Source organism: Suricata suricatta, chromosome 1, assembly GCF_006229205.1.
Source record: "Suricata suricatta isolate VVHF042 chromosome 1, meerkat_22Aug2017_6uvM2_HiC, whole genome shotgun sequence".
Classification (NCBI taxonomy): domain Eukaryota; kingdom Metazoa; phylum Chordata; class Mammalia; order Carnivora; family Herpestidae; genus Suricata; species Suricata suricatta.
In genome coordinates this window covers 153581431-153603552 of record NC_043700.1, presented here as the reverse complement: position 1 = coordinate 153603552, position 22122 = coordinate 153581431, and the positions used below count along the sequence as shown (strand labels likewise).

Below are 22122 nucleotides of genomic sequence, written 5' to 3'. Positions count from 1 at the left end.
TGTCCTCTTTGGAGAAGTGTCTGTTCAAGTCTTCTGCCCATTTCTTCACTGGGTTATTTGTTTTGTGGGTGTGAAGTTTGGTGAGTTCCTTGTATATTTTAGATACTAGCCCTTTATCTGATATGTCATTTGCAACTATCTTTTCCCATTCTGTTGGTTGCCTATTAGTTTTCTTGATTGTTTCCTTTGCAGTGCAGAAGCTTTTTATCTTGATGAAGTCCCAAGAGTTCAGTTTTGCTTTCATTTCCCTTGCCTTTGGGGATGTGTCGAGTAGGAAATTGCTGCAGTGGAGGTCAAGGAGGTTGTTTCCTACTTTCTCCTCAAGGGTTTTGATGGTTTCCTGTCTCATATTCAAGTCCTTCATCCATTTTGAGTTAATTTTTGTGTATGGTGTAAGAAAGTGGCCTAGTTTCATTCTTCTGCATGTTGCTGTCCAGTTCTCCCAGCACCACCTGCTAAAGAGGTAGTCTTTTTTTCCATTGGATACCCTTTCCTGCTTTGTCAAAAATTAATTGGCCATACTTTTATGGGCCCAGTTCTGGGTTCTCTATTCTATTCCATTGGTCTATGTGTCTGTTTTGTGCACTTTTTGCAGACGACATGATACTCTACATGGAAAACCCAATTGACTCCACCAGAAACCTTCTAGAACTGATGAATGAATTCAGGGTAGTTGCAGGGTAAAAAATCAATGTACAGAAATTAGTTGCATTCCTATATATCAAAAATGAAGCAGCAGAAAGAGAAATCAAGAAACTGATCCCATTCACAATTGCACGAAAAACTATCAAATACTTAGGAGTAAACCTAACCAAGGATGTAAAAGACCTATATGATGAAAACTATAGAAAACTTATGAAAGAGATTGAATAAGACACCAAGAAATGGAAAAACATTCCCTGATCATGGATCGGAAGAATAAACATTGTGAAAATGTCATTACTACCCAAAGCAATCTACACATTCAATGCAATCCCCATCAAAATTGCACCAGCGTTCTTTTCAAAGCTAGAACAAACTATCCTCAAATTCGTATGGAACCACAAATGTCTCTCTATCTCTATCTCTACCTCTATCTGTTCTTTTTGCCACATCACACTAATTGTACAGAACTAGGGGTGCCTGGGTGGCTCAGTTGGTTGAGCGTCCAACTTTGGCTCAGGTCATGATCTCCCAGTTCATGGGTTCGAATCCCCTGTCGGGCTCTGTGCTGACAGCTCAGAGCCTGGAGCCTGTTTTGGATTCTGTGACCCTCCCCCGCTCACACTCTGTGTCTCTCTATCAAAAACAAATAAACATTAAAAAATAATTTTTAAAAAATTCGACAGAACTAGGTAACAACAAATCAAGAATCCAAGGAATCCTCTTTACCACTACCACCATCTTCATAACAATAGCTAATACTGAGAGGCTGTGATGAACCAGGTATTAGGTTTCATATGGTACATTTATTAGGTTTCATATGGTACATTTTCCTTAAGGTTTCATATGGTACATTTATTACCCACTTAATTCTTATAGTAACTCTAATAGATGGGTATTACTATGCTCCTTTACAGAGTAGAAGATTTAGTTTAAGTAACTTGCTCAGGAATATGTAACTTGTAAGATACATGAGGCAGAAATCACCAAAACCACAAACTATTAACAACAACAAAAATAGGCCCATAAAAATGACTTCAGAACCAACATGAGTGCTTCTAAGGTGACTTCTAATGGTAAAGAGGAAAGAGTTCCTGTGCCACCTGTAGAATATTCATTTATTAGGCTTAGATGAACCATATCTTATTTATACTATCTAGGGTTTATGGTGGTCCCCTGAGCACTCAGACTTCCTAGCTGCTCACTTAATTCTTGCTGACGGGGCACCTGTGTGACTCAGTCAGTTTAGTATCTGACTTTGGCTCAGGTCATGATATCACAGTCTGTGGGTTAAAGACCCACATTAGGCTCTGTGCTGACAGCTCAGAGACTGGAGCTTGCTTCAGACTCAGTGTCTCCCCATCTCTTTACCCCTCCCCCACTCACACTCTCTCTAAAAAAAATGAATAAACATTAAAAAATTTTTTAAATAATAAATTCTTGCTGAATGAATGCCTAGTGACTATAAATGTCCTGAGATCCAAATTGGGGTCAGAGATCCCTAAGTGAATTATATCTTTAAACTACACCTGGAACAGAGATACTAGGATTACCTCACAGCATCATGAATTTCTCTCTCCACCAGTTCCCTCATCACTCACTAAAAATTTTTGTAAATATCCATTCATCATTAAAATAATGTCTTTGAGGGGCTCCTGGGTGGCTCAGTCGGTTAAGCATCCAACTTCGGCTCAGGTCATGATCTCAGGTTCTTGGGTTCAATCCCCACATTGGGCTCTGTGCTGACAGCTAGCTCAGAGCCTGGAGCCTGTCTTTGGATTCTGCATCTCCCTCTCTGACCCTCCCCTGCTCATGCTGTCTCTCTCTCTAACTCTTAAAAATAAATAAAACACATTAAAAATAAATAAATAAGTACCTTTGAACTTGGTGCCCCAAATCTGAACCCTGCCCCCAAGCTATTCTTATTTTTCCACTTCTATTTGTTGACACATGGCACGCACAAGTGGAATATATACACTACCATTCTTCCCTAACTTCTTAGGCCTTTATGGTCTGGCTGCTTCTCACTCCTCCCCTATCCCAAACTCAAGGTTCTTTGCTAAGTTTTAGTACATTAAACCTTCTACAAATTGTTAACTAATCTAGCCCTCTTGAAATTCTCCAAGTATGAGAAGTCAAAATACAACATACTTATTTTTCCTTAAGGTTTAAACCCAATAGTTATTTCTACAGAGTACAAAGTATCATTCATATGCTTAAAATATTATGTACTAACATCTTAAACATTCAAAGGAAGGAGGAATGCCTGGGTGGCTCAGTGGGTTAAGCATCTGACTCTTGATTTTGGTTCAGGGCATGATCTCATGGTTTGATTCATGAGATCAAGCCCCCCATTGGGCCTGTGATGACAGCACTGAGATTGCTTGGGATTCTCTCTCTCCTTTGCTCTGTGCCTCTTCCCCACTTGTGTGCTCTCTCCCCCTCCCCCAAAACAAACAGACAAAACATTTAAAAAAAAGAAAAAGTAAAGGAATAAAGTAGAATCAAATCTTTTTCTAATTATGGTAAATATATTGAAGCATTTCTCAAATTATGATTTTTATTTTCTTCTAATTATTTATAGCCTCTAAACTTCCCATTGTAAATATACATCCTATTGCAAAAAAAGTAAAAAAAAGAAAATGTTACACATGCACACACACAAATATCCCAACATTTTAACAAGGGTTATCTTTGGATAATAGGATATTTTGGTTGATATAAACTCTACCTAAACATCAGGTTTTCCTAATATTTTCTAGAAGGTGCACATGAGACTTACCTAACTGGAAAAATAATTTACATTCCATCAGGAACTATTTCTAATATTATATCAGAGAATTAACAAAATGTTAAATTTACACAAACATAATCACTCATCTTCTTAGATTTAGTCAAAAGGATCTGTAATCTAACATTCTTAATAATGACAGATAAAGCAGGTATAGGCTTTCAACCGTCTTTGAAAACAGTTTTTTCCATCTCTGGCTTTGGTTCTCTGGTTCAATATTCATTGTTTACATTTAACTCGTGCTATTTATATGACCCAAACAAAGACTAAGAATTCAGAGCCTCTCAATGTCACAATAACTTCAGATTCTTCTTTTGTGAAATGAATAAAATGGCGAGATTTGTATCACAGTCAGATGTTCAGAGAACTTAATTTTTCCTTTATTATAGAAATTAAAAAATATAATTTGAAAAGTTGAAGAATGGAAATCAAGCAGAATCCAGTTATTTTGGCCAACAGCAATGTGGTCTAATAGGCAGAGAATGTTTTATTTCCCAGGGCCATCTTTTCCAGCGTGAGTGTAGAAAAAGGAATTGGAAGCATGGGTTCTAGTGGTCCCATAGTCCCCTAGTTCCTTGTTCAACCTGAGGCAACTTCCGTAAATGTGGTACTATCTTAAGTTAAAAACTCAGAGTTGGTCCAGCTGACACCAAAATATCTTCAAACCTCAAGATTTGAAATCCTATGTTAGGTCAATTGCTTCAAGGCTAAACTTGTTTAGTTAACAGCACCAGAAAAATACCAATCCTGCATTATTCTGTGGATCATACGTGACTGTCTATGCTAGTATCATCATAAGACAGGTAAAATCTTCACTTGCCTCTACTCAAACAGAATAATAGTGAGAAGCAAGAATAATGCTGTATGTTAATGATACTGGAATTAAAATAAAGTACATATACACATACATATACAAGCCCTCACAAGAGCTTAGTCGCACTATACTAAGGGTAAAAAGATAGAAATTCAACAACAGCCCTTTCTACATTTCACAAACAGAATATTTTGGGGTTGTGCATATTGTCACTTTGTGTTGAGATAAAGTTACTGGACTCTGAATTAGTTCATTCAAAGACTCACTTCCTTTCTGATTGCCCATCATTCCTTCTCAAGAATCTGTGACTGTCTTTCATTATTTTGAGCTGTTTCCGTATTTTATTATAGTTCGTCTTGCAAGAACAATATATGTATTACTCCTAATGTTCCCCTCTATGTAGACAATGATTATCATAACACTCCCAAAATTGCTTCACCTCTTTCAGTCAATCACTTTTCCCCTGGACTGTCACGTTCTGTTCTACTTGCCCTTCCTAGGATAGGCTCTGCCCTTGGGAAGAAGGAAAAAGACCTGCTGTGGTTCAGTCCCGCTGCTGTGTGGGTAAATCTTTCAATTCTGGGATTCAGTATTAGGAAGTCACTTGTCCATAGACATGAGCCACATTCATTAATGTTCACTGTATCCATAATAAAACAAATATTTTCACTTCCACCTGACAACTTTTTACCTCATATTCAGTTGACTCACACTCTGGATGGGGAAAGCAGTGTTAGGTTATTAGATCTCTAATATTACTATTACAAGTACTACTAACACTACTGTTTTTAATACTACCTATGGCTGTCTCACATCAGTCAAATCTAGTACAAAGGGTGTGTATCAGATACTGCATACCAGTCAAAAGCCTGCTTAAGATTTCCATATTACCAGGTAGGGCTTTGCAGGGGAAGGACTTGGAGGGAGGACAATCATAAGACAGTATATATACAAGTTTGTTAAGTAAATACCTTTCCCAACTCAGAAATCTTAGATAAGAGGATCACATAACATTCATTATATTGCCCCTAACTTGCATCCTCTCCTACCTTCCCTATCACAGTGAATGGATTCTGAAATTGCCCAAGCTAGAAAACTTGGCATGTCTTCTCTTAATCTTCTACCATTATTTCAGCCACCACTCAGATAATTCTCTCATTTAATTACTCAACTACTCCTTTCCTCATTCTTTCTATTATTGACTCAGTTTAAAGTCACATCATTTTTCACCTAGATGTTATAATGGGCTTCTGACCAATCTCCACAATGTTGGTTACACAGCTGTATGTTGTTTGACAAAAGTACACACTAAAAATGATGAACATTACTATACGTAAACTATGCTTTAATAATCTGGCCTAGAAAGAAAAGCAAGCAAAACAACAGCAACAAAAAGCCCACCCCATCAGATCTGACTCACCTCTCAGTTCCTACTTAGCTATCAAAAGATTCATCCCCCACACTGTCCACCAGAAAACTCATTCAATAGAAAATGTATGCCTGTACTTTGCCTGCCCAAAAATTTGTTACAATTCCTCACTGAGCATTAAAGTTAAGACTTTTGGAAAATGGTCCTAACCTCCTTCCTCATTATCCCCATTACTTTTACCCCTCCTTCATTCATCCCAACCTTCATGCACCTTAAACCCTAATAAAAAAATTACCTAAAAAGGATTCCCAGAAGAACCTGTGCCCCTTCTTAAATCTTTGCACATGTGGGGAGCTTTTAAAAGAATTATGATTGTAGCTCCCCACCAGACCCATTCTTAAAAATCAGACTTTCTGGGGGTGGTTCGAATGTGGAGCCAGGTTGAGAACCACTGACCTAGAAATGGCGACCCCTTAAAGGAGAATTTTGTACCTAAACCCTATGAAGGTATGTGACATCCACTCTTAACTTGCTGAGCTTTGGGCTTTTTCATTTGACTCTCAGTCTCTCATGGACGAGAGCCTCAATTGATCTTTCCATTAGCATTTCTCAAGCTTTACTGCACATTCCAATCACCTAATGATCCTGTTAAAATACAGATTCTGATTCATAAGTTTAGGGTGAGGCCTGAGACTCTGCATACTTAATTAGCTTCACTTGAGCTAAGGCTTCAAGTTCCCAGGACACACTGAATAGAGAGGCTTTATGTCAGTATCACCTCGCACAGAAGCTGCACGTAAAAGTGGCTCAATAAGCATTTATGAAATGAATGGTCTCATCCGTACCATTCTTTACACTTTGCTAAGTAACCGAAATTGTAGCCATGTGGCAGAATCATGTAAGAGAAATCTCACTTATTCTGTTTCTTTTCTCTCTAGTTATGTATGACAGAATATAGCTCCTGACAAATAGTTAGCTCTTAACAACTCTCATTTCCTTTAGTGGCAGGTAAGAGGTCAGGCAAAAGAATTCTTCTGGGTTACATGTATGACAAATCATTCTTGCATTTATGTTCTTAGCCTTAGGGAGAAAACACATATTTGAAGTAATAAAACTTAAGTCACTTTAAATGCATATCATTACTTAATAAAAGTAAGAAATATTTTCCACTGCCCAGTATATACCAGGCATGGTTTTAGGAACTAGTTATGTTAACTTATTTTACTCTCTCAATAAGCCTCTGAGTGGGTATCTCCATTCCACAGATCAGGAAACCGTGAAGTCAGGCACTTGCCCCAGGACTTACGACTAGGAGGAGGCATGGCTAAGACTTACCTAACCACCCATGCCTGTTACACAACCTAGACAGTAGTGGCAGCTACTTTATATTGAGGCTCTACCTCAATCCCCGCACTCCTTCCGTGTCTGATCTCGTATAACGTAAGTCTGATCATGTCACATCACAGCTCAAAACTCCCCAATTCTCCTATCATACTTTGGCTTTTACACTAAGTCCTCACTCTGCCTTATGGTGCATTCCTTCTGCCTATCTCTCCAACCTCAACTCCTACCACAAGCCCTCTGTGTTTGCAGGGCAAGCTGAAGGGACCCACACCGGCCTCCTACAGTTCCTTAAGCATGTCAAACTTATTCCCATATCAGATCCTTTGCACCTGCCACTGGGTCTTTATGTTCTACATCAAGACAGACACACAGCCTCCTTCTCTTCTTTCCGTGTCTGCTCAAATGTTACAACCTCAGAAAAACCTTCACAAGCTATGATATGTAAAATGGAAATCCTATCACTTTTTAATCTTACCCATTATATTAGGTATATATTGAATGAATGAACGAATGACTTCATATCCTTCCAACAGTACTTCAAGGTCTCCATTTTACCCTGTTCAAAATGAGAAACCACTTAAAGGTCAATGAAGATCAAACAGCAACTAAGTCACTTAAGCCAGAACTTAAAGTTACTATACTGGTGTGAATTTAACACCTGCAAACACCTTCGAAGTCTTCTCAATCGTGTTTCCCACTTGCCTTTTAAACCATATCCTCTGAACTCTAAAATATTAGCTGATGATTTTGTGTTTTGTGGAAAATCAGGTTGGGGGAAGGAAAAATAAACCACTTTTCTGAACACTATGGTAGCACAAGGGTCCAACAACTGGGTTTGGTCTCTGAAGCTGTTAGTTTCTGGACACCCCTATCGGCATCAACTGTACTATCCAGCACAAGGGTTTTCAAATTTTCTCTGTAGTAACACATATGAGATGGGCTATGAGCACAGGCTCTGGAGTAAACTGCCAAGGTTCAAATTCTGACTTCCAGTTAATAGCTGTGTGATCTTGGGCAAGTTACCTAACTCCTCAATTTCTCTGTTTCCTCATCTGCAAAATGGGGATAATTATAATACCTCAAAAAACTATTGTGAAAACTAAAGGAGCCAAGATATGCAGAGTGCTGAGAAGAGTAATATGCTCTCAAATGTTAGCTACTAGTAGTCTCAAATTTCAATACTTTAACAAATCATATATACACCTTAAAGCAAAGATAAATGCATCAATATATGATAATCCCAGGAATAAGAACACCATTTGGATTGGAAGTTGATCTTTAATTTAATAGATGTAATATAAAAGTTTACATGAAACTAAAATTCAGAAGAAGCGAACCAGGGGAGAATATGTAATTCCCAGATTTATTGCCTTCTCCTATCTTTTGATTTTGAACTTGAAGACAGCAAAGAACTCTAGTCAGTCTTAAGAGCCAAAAACGAATGGAAAGGAAACCAGACCCAAACCTTTTAGAGATTCATAAGTCACATCTACCTTTTTAATTCTCTCTTGAAACAAATCAGAAGCCAGAACAGTCCACAGAATGGTGCACTTACATTCCCTGTGCAAACATGCCTGATACACTCTGCAGGACCCAAGCTTCCGGGTGGTCTAGACATGGCAAAAGCAAGACAAAAATCATAGCAAACAGACATCAGCATCCATTTACTTCTCAAATAATTACAACAAACGTTCCGTATTTTTAAGCCCTGAGAGTTTATTAACAGCTTCAGGAGAGAAAGGAAATGGTCTGCCTTGTTCCTCACTGTTTCCCTAGACCTGCAAAAGTAATTGGCACATAATAGGCCTTCAATAAATATTTACATCAAGAGAAATTAATATTTCTCTCCACAAAGATGACAAAAGATGAGAAGGTAACTTATCTCTACTCTAAGCAAGGTGTTAAGAATGACAGATATTTACAAATTATTTTTGGTAGTGCTAACTTTATATCTAAGGTATAGAAGCATATAAGCTTTCTAATGGTAAATTATCAAGGATGCTATCCAAAATATTAAACAACTAATGAAAAATTAATATATGTATATGGAAGTTAATGCCCAAATCAAACCCTGAAAAAGGTATTTCCTTTTGATCTCTATATTAAAACTGCTGTCAAATAATTCAGATTGAAATTCAAACTATTTAACTCATTCCAATAATTTCCAATCATCTTTTACTTTTTAGAAATTATTGGTGTAGGGGCGCCTGGGTGGCTCCGTCGGTTGAGCGTCCAGCTCTGGCTCAGGTCATGATCGTATGGTTTGTGGGTTCAAGTCCCACATTGGGCTCTGTGCTGACAGCTAGCTCAGAGCCTGGATCCTGCTTTGGATTCTGTGTCTCCCTCTCTCTCTGACCCTCCCCTGCTCGCATTGTCTCTCTCTGTCTCTCAGAAATAAATAAATAAAAAACATTAAAAAAAAGAAATTGTTGATCTACTCTTTTATATGCTGCAGCTATCCCTTGCTAAACAATGCACTAATCTACGTCACAATTTGATGTAAGAATCCACACCAAACTCCTGTAAGAACTTCTCCATTAAATGTATTGTCATGACTCTCCAGCTCCTTATTCTTGTTACATCCCAGACAGATCAGGAAAAAATTTGAGTATGGTGATCAGGTATGTTTCTGGACACCAGAGAGACTTCACCAAGGACAGACAGCACCCATGATAACAATAATGCCAATACCACCCATTTACCACCCCGTTTAGTTTGGGGCCACCTTGCAGGAAGGCCAAGATTACATCCCCACAACCATCACTGCCACCACCCCTCGCTGCCTCAGTGTCCTCAGCAGCTGTGGGGGACGAGCTATGTCCACACCAACACTCTCCTAGGCCCTACCACTCTTCTCTACTGGACAACAGGATTGGGTGACTTGCAGTCCCGATAAGCGGAGGATTTCTCTTAACTCATTAGTACAGTAGAATTTTAACGTTTAACAACAGGTTTGACAACACAGCTATGTACCAACTGACAATCAGCCCTGAGTATTACTAACAAAGGGTCATAACGCTATGTTGAAACATCTTTGATACAAATGAGTCATTAATCTGTTCATCTGGAAGACAATTTGAGTGCTTATTCAGAAGGTATCCATTAAAAATACTTCAATTTTATAAATTACTAGGACCACAGGAACAAACTAATTCCAACTAGGGTTACAGAGTAGCTAAAAATAAAGGTGGTCATGGAAGGCTTGCCTGAGAAACAGAAATCTGAGCTGGGATTCCAAAAAGTGAACAAGAAAGCCATGTAGATCCCTAAGGAAAAACATTTCAAGCTGAGCTGCAGAAGACCTAACTTAAAGGCCCTGAGGCTGGGATGTACTTGGCATGCTGAGGGATGGCCAGGTAGCCAGTGAGGGGGGAGAGTAATGTGTGAAGGGAGATCAGTGAAAGATGAGGTAGGAGAGGTATACACAGGCTGTTCTTTATGGCCTTGAAAACAACGGTAAGGAATTTGGATTTCACAGTAGGTGTGATGGAAAGCTGTGGGAAGATTGTGAACAAGCAAATGGCATGTCAGATTTATGTATTCATGGGATTACACAAGAAACTGTATTATCTGTATATCTTTTGTATGTCTTAATATTTTTTGTGTTTTTAACTCTCTGCCTTCTCTACTCCACAGTGTAAAATGCTGCTTTGAGACTGAGTAAAATGAATCCTGATAATTGAACATTGGATTTGGCAGTATGGAAGCCATTAGTGACCTTGACAGAGATTTGAAATTGCTGGGAAGTATTGTGGGGAAGTGGGGTTTGGGAGGAAGGATCCTAACTGAAGTGGACACAAAAAGAAAATTGGAGCAGATGATTGTAGAGATAGCAGGTATAAACAACTCTTCCAAATTTGCTGTAAAATGGGGCAAAAAATAAAACAAGTTGGAGGCCCATGAGGGGCTAAATAAGGAGATGCTACATTCTGTTTGTATGTTGACTGGAAAAAAACAGTAGAAAAGATTTTTTTTAAATGATGATATAGGAATAGGGGAAGGTATGTGACAGAGGTAAATCTTTAAGAGAAGCGAAAAGGGAGAGGACCTAGTCTGCAAAGGTGAAGAAGTTGTCATTAGGTAGTTGCAGGGACAGTACCTCTTTTTTTAATCCAAGTAAAGAAAAATATGTGGGTACAGTGTACCACATTTGATGATAGGAATACATGGAAGTTTTCTGGTGGCTTATGTTTTCAAGAGTCATATACAAGGAAGAAATGCCTGAGACTTAATAGAACTGTTGCTATGAAGCTGGACAGCCAGAACATTAAAATTTGCCTAACTGAAGTCATGGGGGGGAGGGGGACAAAATTATGCGACAATTAATTATGAAACAATATATCATATTTGATGCATAAGGAAATAGAATTATAAACAGTATACACCACACTCAAAAATTCAGCAAGCGTAAACTCCTCAGGTGCTTTTTAATCCTTTTAAAAGTTCTGGGATGTTACAATTATTACTTACACTTAACTCACACTGACAAACTAGACACCTCTTTTTTCTGGTGACATAATTAAGCTTACATTTCAGTATTATCATTTAGCTTGCTTTCTATTTTATGATCTGAAAATTAATCTTACAAGGTCAAAAACTCAAATACAGCTGTTGTGGTTTTTAAAACTTCATTCCACTTGTTTTCTGATCTGCTGAGAAGAATGCTTACCAATGTCAGTTTCCTGATCATTCTCCCTGAATTTAGGTGTGGCCAGACTATACTACTAGCAGCAGCATATCTACCTAATTAGAGAACAATAAAGTTGACCTTTGAAAGTTAGGCACTATTAGAAAGTGTTCTCTCTTCATCTATTTTAAGAGTTACATTTTCTCTCTATGCATACAATTGATACATAATTAAACTTTGAGATGATCTACCAAATCTTCAATAGAATGAGAGCTAAGAATAAATCAATGAACATTTGAATATATTTTCTACAATTGTATTTCATCAGCTGTATTTAATCTCAAGATATTTACTTACATACACTTGTATTCAATCTCAAGATATTTACGTGTTTATCAACACTCATTTAAAGAAACCTAAAACGAAACTGTCCGTGATAATTCCATGTATTGTACAGTCTTCCTTCCACTAGTTCACCTGTCAACATCTCTCCCACAAATTAGAGCCATCTTATGAAGGATTACTGTGAATACTGGCATCTGCACATTTCCAAAAGGTTCCTAGGTGCACAGTTCTCCTCAATGTCAGCATACTTCCATTTCTCCAATATCTTTAGCTAGATGTAATTGTTAACCAGCAGTGCGTGTTATAGATGTATTTACCCTTTACAGCATTTAACAACTTGACTCCCGCAATTGCTAATTTGCTTGTCTGTATTCTCCTCTAGATAACAAACCCTGTAGGACCAGGGGCCGTGTCGATTTCGTTGATCTTTGTGTTCTCGACTTGACATATAGTAAGAGGTCAATAAAACATATGCTAAATCAGTGAAGGTCCCAGGACTTTGGAGAGTGGTTAGGAAGACCCACAGCGGTTCCACTTACCCGTGAGATCCAGAGTTCTGTCCACAAAGACCACTGATGCCCTGCCTGTGGCAGTCTTCCTCCTGTTCTTGGCAGGGGCATAATTAGCCAGATCTGCAGCGATGATCCGACTGAGGCAGCCTACAGCAAAACACTCCTCCCGCACCCCTAAATGCTCACACAGAGAACTGAGGCCTGACACCAGGCACCTGATCTGCAGAAACAGCTCAGGGGTCAGGGAGGTGGCATCCACCTCACTCAGGCTTCCTAGCCTCCTCTTGTCAGGTCGGGCACTGTTAAGGAGATGCACATCCTGGGGGAGCAGTGGAAAAAGGGAGGCAAAGGCTGGAGTCAAGGCGAGGTGGGGAGCCACAGGGGCGAGCAGCAGCGGGACATGCAGCACCTCGGCGGTGTAGTTCATATTGCCCATCCACTCACACAGCTTCTCCTCCAGTTGTTCGAACACCGGTTGCTGCCCTTCCAGCTCGGCCGCTGCAGCCGCCGGCACGTGATTAGCGGTGAGGTGCACAGCGTGGTTCACGGCCGTGACCACCACACAGTACTGGAACTGACTGCGACAGATGATATCTCGTAGGGTCTCCACAGTCCGGCCTTTCAGCAGGCAGCTCAACACGAACACCGCCTTAGGCTGCTTGGCTCCACCGCCAACTGCGGTGGGCTCGAACTCCCGGAGGTGACACTCAGGACCTCCCACCGCCTCCAGAAGTCGTGTGGATCCGCAGCCCCAGTGCAGGCTCTCAGCGCAGGCGGCGTCCAGATAGACCAAAGCCCGTTTCACTTTGGCCAGCACCTGCTCCCAGCCTTGCTGGGTAAAGGAGAGCACGCCTGGGGCGCTCATGGTTGGGGGCTCACAGACTCCGGGCCCTCGAGTACAGAAACTTCTTTAGAACTCACAGCTTCCGGGATATTGGGCTCCAGGAGGCTTTGACAACACAGTACACGTGGTGCTGCCTCTGACTTGTCCAGTGTCCGCGCACGTTGATGACGTAGCTGGACGTGATTGGCTGGCTCGGAGAACGCGCGCAAGGATGGTGGGGGCTGGGAAGAAGTGGGCAGGGCTCCGTGGCTCCTGGGTGCTTTGAAAGGTCTTCGCCGGGCTAAACTGTTTTCTTCTAGTCTCCCACTGCGCTCACGTTACCTTTCCCTGCGTCTTGAGAAATCTCGGGAATAATAAAAGCCAACCCGAAATTTGGCATTTTCTTTGGATCCTGGACACATCTCTAAAAGCCAATTTGTTCATCTAAACTCAACAGCCGCCAATAGAAGACAAAAACAACCAGGTGATTTTGGTAGCCAATAGATTACTGTCACAAACCTTATAGAGCTCAAACCTCATAAGAAAACTACTGTTTTCTTGTTTTCACTTTCCCCATCTACCTTCCCTCATTTCATTGGCACTAAATCTGGATCTGCTTCAAAAATCCTAGAATCCAGCCCCCTTGGCACATCCATCCTTGCCATCACTGGCTTAATCCACCAGCATCACTCAACTGGACAGTAGCAATGATCCCCCATTATTTCCCGGTTTTACATCTCTTCTCTCTCCAATTCAGTTTTCTTCCTAATGAACTAAACTGGTCCTACCATTTCTGACCCAGTTGCCTATAGGATACAGCCAGATTCCTTAAAATGGCTCCAAATCCTTCATGATTTCTCAATTTCTCTCCAGCTACTCCCTGCCTAGAACATTATATACGTGCACAACTAAGTCAACAGTTTGAGCCCAAAATGCTTCACAAGTTAGGTTCAATGCAATCACTATTCGTTAAGCACTTACTAGGTATAATCACCGACCTAGGCAACAAAGGCACAATGATTAATAAAATTCCTTGATCCATAAAGAATTTTCACTTCTGCTAAGTATTTGCCATATCACGAGGTAAGTTTTAACAACATTGTTTTCCTATAAGATTGTACACTAAAGTCCTGGTATATCCAACACTAGAAAATAGCATGAATTCCATAAATGTTGATCAAATGATCAATAAGTGTTCAATTCACCATATAACAAATGATATATTCAATCAACTTTTAATGAACATATACAATATTTGGACACTATGTTAAGCATTGAGAATAGAAAGAGAAATAAGGCACAGCCTTGCCTTCAAAAGAATCTGAAATAAAAGGACCCATACATGTAAAGAAAGCAAATGCAATACAGTTACAGAAGCAATTTTTTTTAATGGATAAGAGTTACAAAGGAGGAAAAATAAATTCTGACTCACTTAAGGAAAAAATAAAGTGGTCGGAAGAAGTTTCATACAAGACATGAGTTTCGAGTTGTCTTCAAAGAAAACCAGGTGTTCACCAGGTGGACAGGATGGGGAGGAGCATTCCTGGCAGTTCAAGCAGAGATTGCAGCCTGGACAGAGGTGTAAAGGCGTGAAACCATACAACACATTCTCCGGAAATACACACAGTTTTGTCTAGCTGGAGTGCTTTGTATGAAGAGAGGTCCAAGCTGAAACAAGAGCTAAGAACTAGAAAAAAGAGATGAGATCAGAGTGAGTCTTATTTTTGATTCTAAATAGTAGCAGCCAAATGTTAGTTAGTATAAGTTAAGTATTGTTAGGAGTGGGTATAATTTCTTCACATCTGGAGTTTTAGTCAAGGAAAGGATTCTAAATGGAAAATAGTTTGAGGAGATTTAGGACAGGGAGAGTATTTAGAAAACAGTCACAGCAACAACTCTGGGTGAGAACAGATAAGGATACCAACAAAAGATACCACTAGACGTAGTGGGATACATAAAGAGATGTTAAGAAGATGGAGCCCAAAAGTCTAGTGACTGGATTGACAAAGAGAATGAGGCAGAGGGAGAATTCCAGGTTCACACCCAGTTTTCTGGATAGATGACTGCTAAGCAGCAGTCACTGAGATGTGGAAAACCAGAAAAGAAGCAGATTGCAGAATAAATGCACTGAGTTCAGTCAGGATATGTTTTTGTTTGTTTGTTTGTTTGTTTGTTTAATTGTGGCAAAATATATAAAACTTGCCATTTAATCTTTTTTAAGTGCACAATTCAGTAAAGTTAATTATTTGCACAATGTTGTAAAACCAGTCTCCAGAACTATTTTATCATGTGAAACTAAAAGTTTATGTCCACTAAACAACAATTCCCCAGTGACCCTTCCCACTGGCAACCACACTTCTACTTTCTATTTCTGTAAGGTTACCATTCTAGATATCTTATATAAATGAAACCATATAGTGTTTGTCTTTTTGTGACTGATTTATTTCACTTAGCATAGTATGATCAACGTTCATCTAATGTGTCAGAATTTTCTTCCTTTCTAAGATGGAATTATATTCCATTGTATGTACTATTGTGTATACTGCATTTTCTTTATGCTTTCATCTGCAGTGGGCATTTGGATTGCTTTCACATTTTGGCTATTGTGAATAGTGCGTCTAGGAACATGGGGATACAAATAATTCTTTGAGGTCCTGACTTCAGTTCTTTTGGATATGTACCCAGGAGTGGAGTTGCTAGATCATAGAATTCTATTTTTAATTTTTTTGAGACCTCTGTTTTCCATAGCTGCTGTACCATTTTAGATTCACAGAACACTTGTGCCCTAATTTCTCTGCATTCTCACCAACACTTGTTACTTTCTGTTGCTGTTTTGATATTAGCCATCCCAAATGAGTGAGGATTTGTTGTCTTAAAGGTACTTGTGGGACAACCAGGTGGAAACATCTAGTAAGCAGATGGATGTATGATTATGGATTGCAGGATAAAGATCTGATAATTTGAGAATCTGCAAATGGTTGCACCTGAGATTGCTTAAAGAGCATGAAGAAGAAAGACAATGAGAGTTGTGGACAGATCTCTGAACAACATTTCCTGGTCTGCAGAAGAAATGAAGTCAGTGAGTAGACTTATGGGAGAAACGAGCTTCAAAGACAACAGAGCAGGGGGACCTGGGTGGTTCAGTCAGTTAAGTGTCAAAGTTTGGTTCAGGTAATGATCTCACAGTTGTGGGTTTGAGCCCTATGTCGGGCTCTATGCTGACAGCTCAGAGCCTGGAGCCTGCTTCAGATTCTGTGTCTCCCCTCTCTCTGTTCCTTCCCCACCTGTGCTCTGTCTCTCTGTTTCTCAAAAATAAATAAACATTAAAAAAATTTAAGAGAGCAATCAACAGTGGCAAGTGTCTGAAAAGAAAAAAAAGTGAGATGGAATCTAAAAAAAAGATGGAAGGATATGAATTTGGGGTCAAAGAAAGTAGCTTGGCCCCTAGAATTCAAAGAGGTAACAGTACTGTGGTGTAATAAGATCCAGGGCATAGCCTTGAATGCAGACTATTGAAGTGGAGTAAATGGAGGTTGTTCTATAATTAGATTCTAGGAGGTTGAAAAATACGAGGCAAGCAGGATATGCAAGTCATTCTTTTTGATGCCAAGTGGGAGAGAAAAGGAAGACTGTGGATCAGACCCAAACATCATCCATGAATGAGGGGATGTGAAGACAGAGAGGCAGAGGTAGTAAATGAGGATGTTATGTTCTGGCAAGGAGGAAAATTTTCACAGTAAAATGGAACCATAGTGGTCTAGTGGTGGCCCATAAGAGACAGGGAAATGGCAATACTATCTCCAGGCTCTACAGTACACCAGGGTGAAGGGTAATGGTGGGTATCTGGTGTAATAAGAGCAGGAAAAGTACTATCTTTGGAGAGAAGTTAGATCTCAGCTACAGGGAATGAATAAAGACATCCTTCTGCTAAAACATTAAGAATACTGGACTTGTATACATAATGTAACAAAGGTAGGGACCAAGAAGTTAATGCAGAATTAGGAAACAAGCCTGAAGAAACTGGGGAAAAAACAAGCACAGAGAATGTAGAGAATGACATGATAGGAGTTAGCAAAAAGTAACTAAGAATTGAGGAGATGTGGAGGACCCCAATTAAGTTGTGCAGTGCACAACCTATATGACCACATGCAACCCAGGACTGCCAGATCATGAAGGGGCTAGTAGACCCCATGGTAGGAAGTTTGGATTTTACTATATGTGTAACAGGAAGCCATTGAAGGGTTTGTGTTACTTGAAATGCAGTATGGCAATGGAAATGGAGGGAATTAGATTTGGGATATATTTTACAGGAAGAACTAATGGGTCTTATTAACAGCTTTTCTTCAGTATGAGAGGGACTCATAGGGGAAAAAGAGGACTCAAGGGTAATTCATTGGGTTTTGGCTAGAACAATGTTGGATAATGATTATTGATGGAGGGAGTATGGGAATGGGACAGGACAGGTTTGGGAGGGCAACTCACAAGTTCTGGTTTTGGCATAAGTTTGACACGCTTATTCAATATCCAAGGGAGGCATCAGTGAAACATCAGAGTAAGCTCAAAGAAAAGTTGAGACTGCAGATGGAAAACTGGGAGTCATTGGATATCAATGACATATATCACATAGACAGTATTAAAAGTCATGGGACTAGATGAAATGACCTTGGGAGACAAGGTAGATGGAAAAGAGAAGAGAATTCAGGAGAAGTCCATTTCTTGCTCTCAGATTAGGATGGAGTCAAATGAATTCCTGATGAAATTACATGCTTAATCAGATTTACTTTATTTCAATGTGATTTGTACTCCTTTGCTCAACATAATTAGTAATTATTACTTTTCATGAAATCAAACATACCTCCTTTTGCCTCATTTCTAAGCCCTACACATGCACAATCAACATTTGGCTTAAGGGTTTACTAAGCAGTTATCTGATGAATACAGAAATTAAAAAATTTGTTCTCACCCTTAAAGAGTGTGCAGTTTACATAACAGTATAGATGTGAGTAGGAGATGACACAATTTTCCAGAAACATATGGCAATATAAAATTTAGTATTAAAATATATCAGAATGCAGAGAAAGATGGATAATTGGGGCTGAACTCCCTGAAGTATCTATAAAGGAAGTATCTAGAAAGAAACTGCACTCTACATATGTGCAGGTATTCAGGTTTCTCAAAGGGCTTTAGGCCTAAACCATAGCATACCACCATCTTGTCACGTGCATTGACATTTGAAACTTCATTTTACCTTTCTTATCCTTCCAGGAAGCAGGTGTCATATGACATTTTAATATATCAATTTACTGATGAGGAAACTGAAGAACATTGAGATTTAAGGGACATAACTAAAGTTGGCAGTGAATAACACAGTTAGGTCTAAATGCCATATTCATGCAAAACACATTTATGAGTACTAACTATCTACCAGATATTGAGCAAGGCACTTTTATTTGATCTGTACCTCTTGCCATCATTTTAGTCATTACCTATTAAGCAATCCCTTTCAGTTCTTCTCAAAGAGCAATATATTGGTGCTCTTTGTTATTTTCAGGTTTTATTTCCCAAGAACCAACAAACCATGCACACACACAGAGCCATCCACCCACCCATACACAGACACACACAATGATAAAATGGAAAAAAAATAGAATATAGAGTATTGTAGTTTGATAAGGTCCTAAGTTTATACAATACCTTCAAATTACCTATCTTTAAACTCTCCACTGGTGAGTAGGGAGATAAAGAAGCTTATCCAGGCAAAGAACTCAGTATAAAAGGAAGGAAGGAAGGAAGAGGCCTTTTAAAAGTAGTTATTAGTAGTAGTTATTAGATTTATGGGCTTCTCTGCTTGTGAAAATCTTTATTTTCAAGGCCTCGCTGAAATGCTACCTCCACTGTAAAGGTGATTCTGATGCTTCGCTTATTATTCATCAACTCTTCATTTCAGTTTAAGTAGTATCTTGAAAGACAAGCTTATTTTAGGCGGCCGAAAGGAGAAAAACAATCCTTGGCAGAAGGCAGTTGGTTCTTCCATGAAAGCACCAAAGTTCATTATAGACTCATGGAATAATAAATAGACAGGACTAAGAGTGATTGCTTTATGATGCTTGGAAGCAGATTGCAAAATCTTCATTGCATTACTGTCAGTAGAGGCCAAGATCTACTAAGTGCTAGGCACCATATCATGAATAAGTGACATGTAAGAAGATGCCCTGTTTGAGGAAGGACTTTGTCTAGTGAAGAGTCCTAAGAAAATAGATATAATTACTATAGGATGTGATAGATACATGTCATTGAAGCAGCATAGAGTCTAGAAGGGTGTAATTAACTCTGCTCTATCCACCCTCCCATAACTCTATCTCATCTCTATCTTCTTTCTTACTCCTTCCACTCCATCTCATTTTGGGTTCCTTGAATGTACCAAGTATGCTTCTGCCTCAGGGCCTTTGCACTTCCTATTCTCTCAGTCAGATAGGGCTTCACCCAGAAGTCCCCAAGAGCTTACTTCTTCTTTCATTCAGCTCTCTACTCTTACGTTATGTTATTAGAATAGCTTTCCCTGACCTCTTATTATAAAATTGCACCAAATCCCTCTTCATCACTTTGCTCTAGGACTCTCTATTCTGCTTACTCTTCTTTATAATCCTTATCACAACTTGACAAAGCTGTACATTTATGTTTATTGTCTCTTCCTTCATTAGAATGAAAGCTCCACAAAAGGAGGGCTTTGTTTTACTCACTGCTGAATCTGCATAGCCTAGAAGAGTCTCAATAAACATATTTATAGAACAAAGATATGGGAGGAAATAAAGTGGGATTCAGGAAAGATTTCACAATGTTGGCTATACCTCAACTGAGTTTAGAAGTATGCACGGGATTATTCCAAACACATAAAGGAGACTGGGAATAGCTTTTGAGTCCTCAAAGGTAAAGGGAGATTAAAACCACATGATTTGTTTAAAGAAGGGGAGATGATGTGGCATTGTTGGGATATAAACATTTCATTTGTGTTTCTATTAAAGCATATCCACCTTTTTCCCTTGTAGGGGAGTTAATTAAGACCCTTCTGACTTTCTCAATAAATGGAGAGCTTTTTAAGGGCAAGGACTATGCTATACTCATATTTTTGTTTTCCAAGTTCTTAAACAGCAGATATTCAATAACTATTAAATAATGACCAATATTTATTGACCAGACAGCAAGTAAACTCATGATTGATTTGCAATCTTTTCTGTTGGAAAGTGAGTGTCCTGTTTGAAAACTTTTGAACCAAAAGAAACCTTAGAGACCATCGAATTCAGCTTTCCCATTTTATAGATGAGAAAACTGAAGCAAAGGAAGGTTAACTACCTGAGATCATGCAACTAGTTACAGTTAAGAACTAGAACACTAATTTTGACCCATCATAGATTATCTTCTCCCTGAAAGGTGTGTTCAAAAGTAGCCTGCTAATGTGGCATTACCTACTGAAATAAAAACTGCGCATTATGACCTTGGAGAAATATTTTACAAGATCTGCAAGAAGTCATTTATAAGGCTTTTCACTGTAGTGTTTTTTTGGGGGGGGGGGTTTAAAGTGAAAAGTTGAAAGCAATCTAAATGTACATCACTAGGGAAATAAGCTGCATACATTTTGTGATAGCCATGCTTTGGAATTTGGGAAGCACTTAAATGGAAAGGATTTCCAAGACACTTAATGAAAATAAAAATTGAGTAATCCACAGAATGACATACAGTATGTACAAGATTCGTTAACCTCAGGTCCTTCCGCCAAAACAATACACGTGACGTGAACATATAGAAAATCTCAGGATTCACACCAAACAGAAAACGATGTATACTTCTACAAAGGGCGGTAGTGGATGAGGGGGAGGGGGAGTGGCTTCGACCTTATGTGTAATGTTTTAACAAAGAGAATGAATTATTCACTCTACTAGCTTGGGTTGCGCTTGCTGTTAAAATTAAATTTTCAATAAAGTAGGTATTGTTTTCTTCTCTAATGAGAAACAGGAGTGACAAGGTAAGAATTCTGTGTCAAGGGTGATAAAACATGTGAAGAGCAAAACAAGGCCTTTCATAGGATTAAAAAACAGACAAATAAGTTGGGAAAGGGAACAAAAGTACACTAGCAGGCAAAGGCGATACAGGTTATCGGAGGAAACGTTAGGGGAGGGGACCCGCCTGACGCCTGACGACAGAAGAGAAAGCCACGCTGAAAAGGCTAGACCGGATTCCACGGGGGCGGGGCTAACCACGGGCGCATGCGCAACCAGGCCCAGGTGGCCGGCGCCGCGGAAGCGAAGCCTCCTAAAGACGCCGCGCGCTCGGGTACTGCTGCGCCTGCGCAGGCGGATCGCCGCCGGAGTCGTCTTGTTTGCAGGCTGAACCCCGCGGCCGCCTTTCCTGGATTTGAGTCTCGCGCTTCCTTCGTTCGCTCGCCGGCGGGTTCGCGCCCCTCTCGCGGCTCCGGGCAGCGAGGCTGGGAAGGGGTTGGAGGGAGCTGTTGATCGCCGCCTTTAAGTTGTGCTCGGGGCGGCCATGTCGGCCGGCGAGGTCGAGCGCCTAGTGTCGGAACTGAGCGGCGGGACCGGAGGGGATGAGGAGGAAGAGTGGCTCTATGGCGGTACGGAACTTCCTGTCCCTTCTCTCACTCCCGGGTTCTCTCAGGCCTCCCCTCCCGGCCAGTCAGCGGCCGGCGTCCTGGGCCCCTTTCGCTGTCCCTGGGGCCTCTAGTGCGGAGCCTCCTCCGGCCCGAGTTAGGCCGAGCGCGGCGTGCGCGTTCCCGCCTCCCCGCCCCCAGCCTCCTCCCGCCCGGCCCACGCCCCCATCACGCAGCACCCCCCGCGGCCGCCGGG

General features: G+C 40.1%; 2 protein-coding genes across 11 annotated transcripts in view; one reads left to right on the top strand and one right to left on the bottom strand.

The window, feature by feature from the left end:
* Nucleotides 1–13417, bottom strand: part of LOC115302046 (sec1 family domain-containing protein 2-like) — a 49944-nt gene extending 36527 nt beyond the window's left edge. Inside the window, exon 1 of the mRNA XM_029952047.1 lies at nucleotides 12472–13417. Coding sequence (XP_029807907.1) covers nucleotides 12472–13309 — 838 coding nt within the window. The 5' untranslated portion in view covers nucleotides 13310–13417. The remainder of the gene's footprint in view (nucleotides 1–12471) is intronic.
* An 8160-nt stretch (nucleotides 13418–21577) lies between these two features.
* FIP1L1 (factor interacting with PAPOLA and CPSF1) overlaps nucleotides 21578–22122 on the top strand; it is a 78584-nt gene continuing 78039 nt past the window's right edge. For 3 of the 10 annotated variants that reach the window (XM_029945761.1, XM_029945775.1, XM_029945754.1), the window contains exon 1: nucleotides 21579–21890. In XM_029945761.1, coding sequence (XP_029801621.1) covers nucleotides 21806–21890 — 85 coding nt within the window. In that variant the 5' untranslated portion in view covers nucleotides 21579–21805. Of the gene's footprint in view, nucleotides 21891–22122 lie in introns of all 10 variants that reach the window. The other 7 variants (XM_029945748.1, XM_029945741.1, XM_029945781.1 and 4 more) reach the window with 4 other exon arrangements.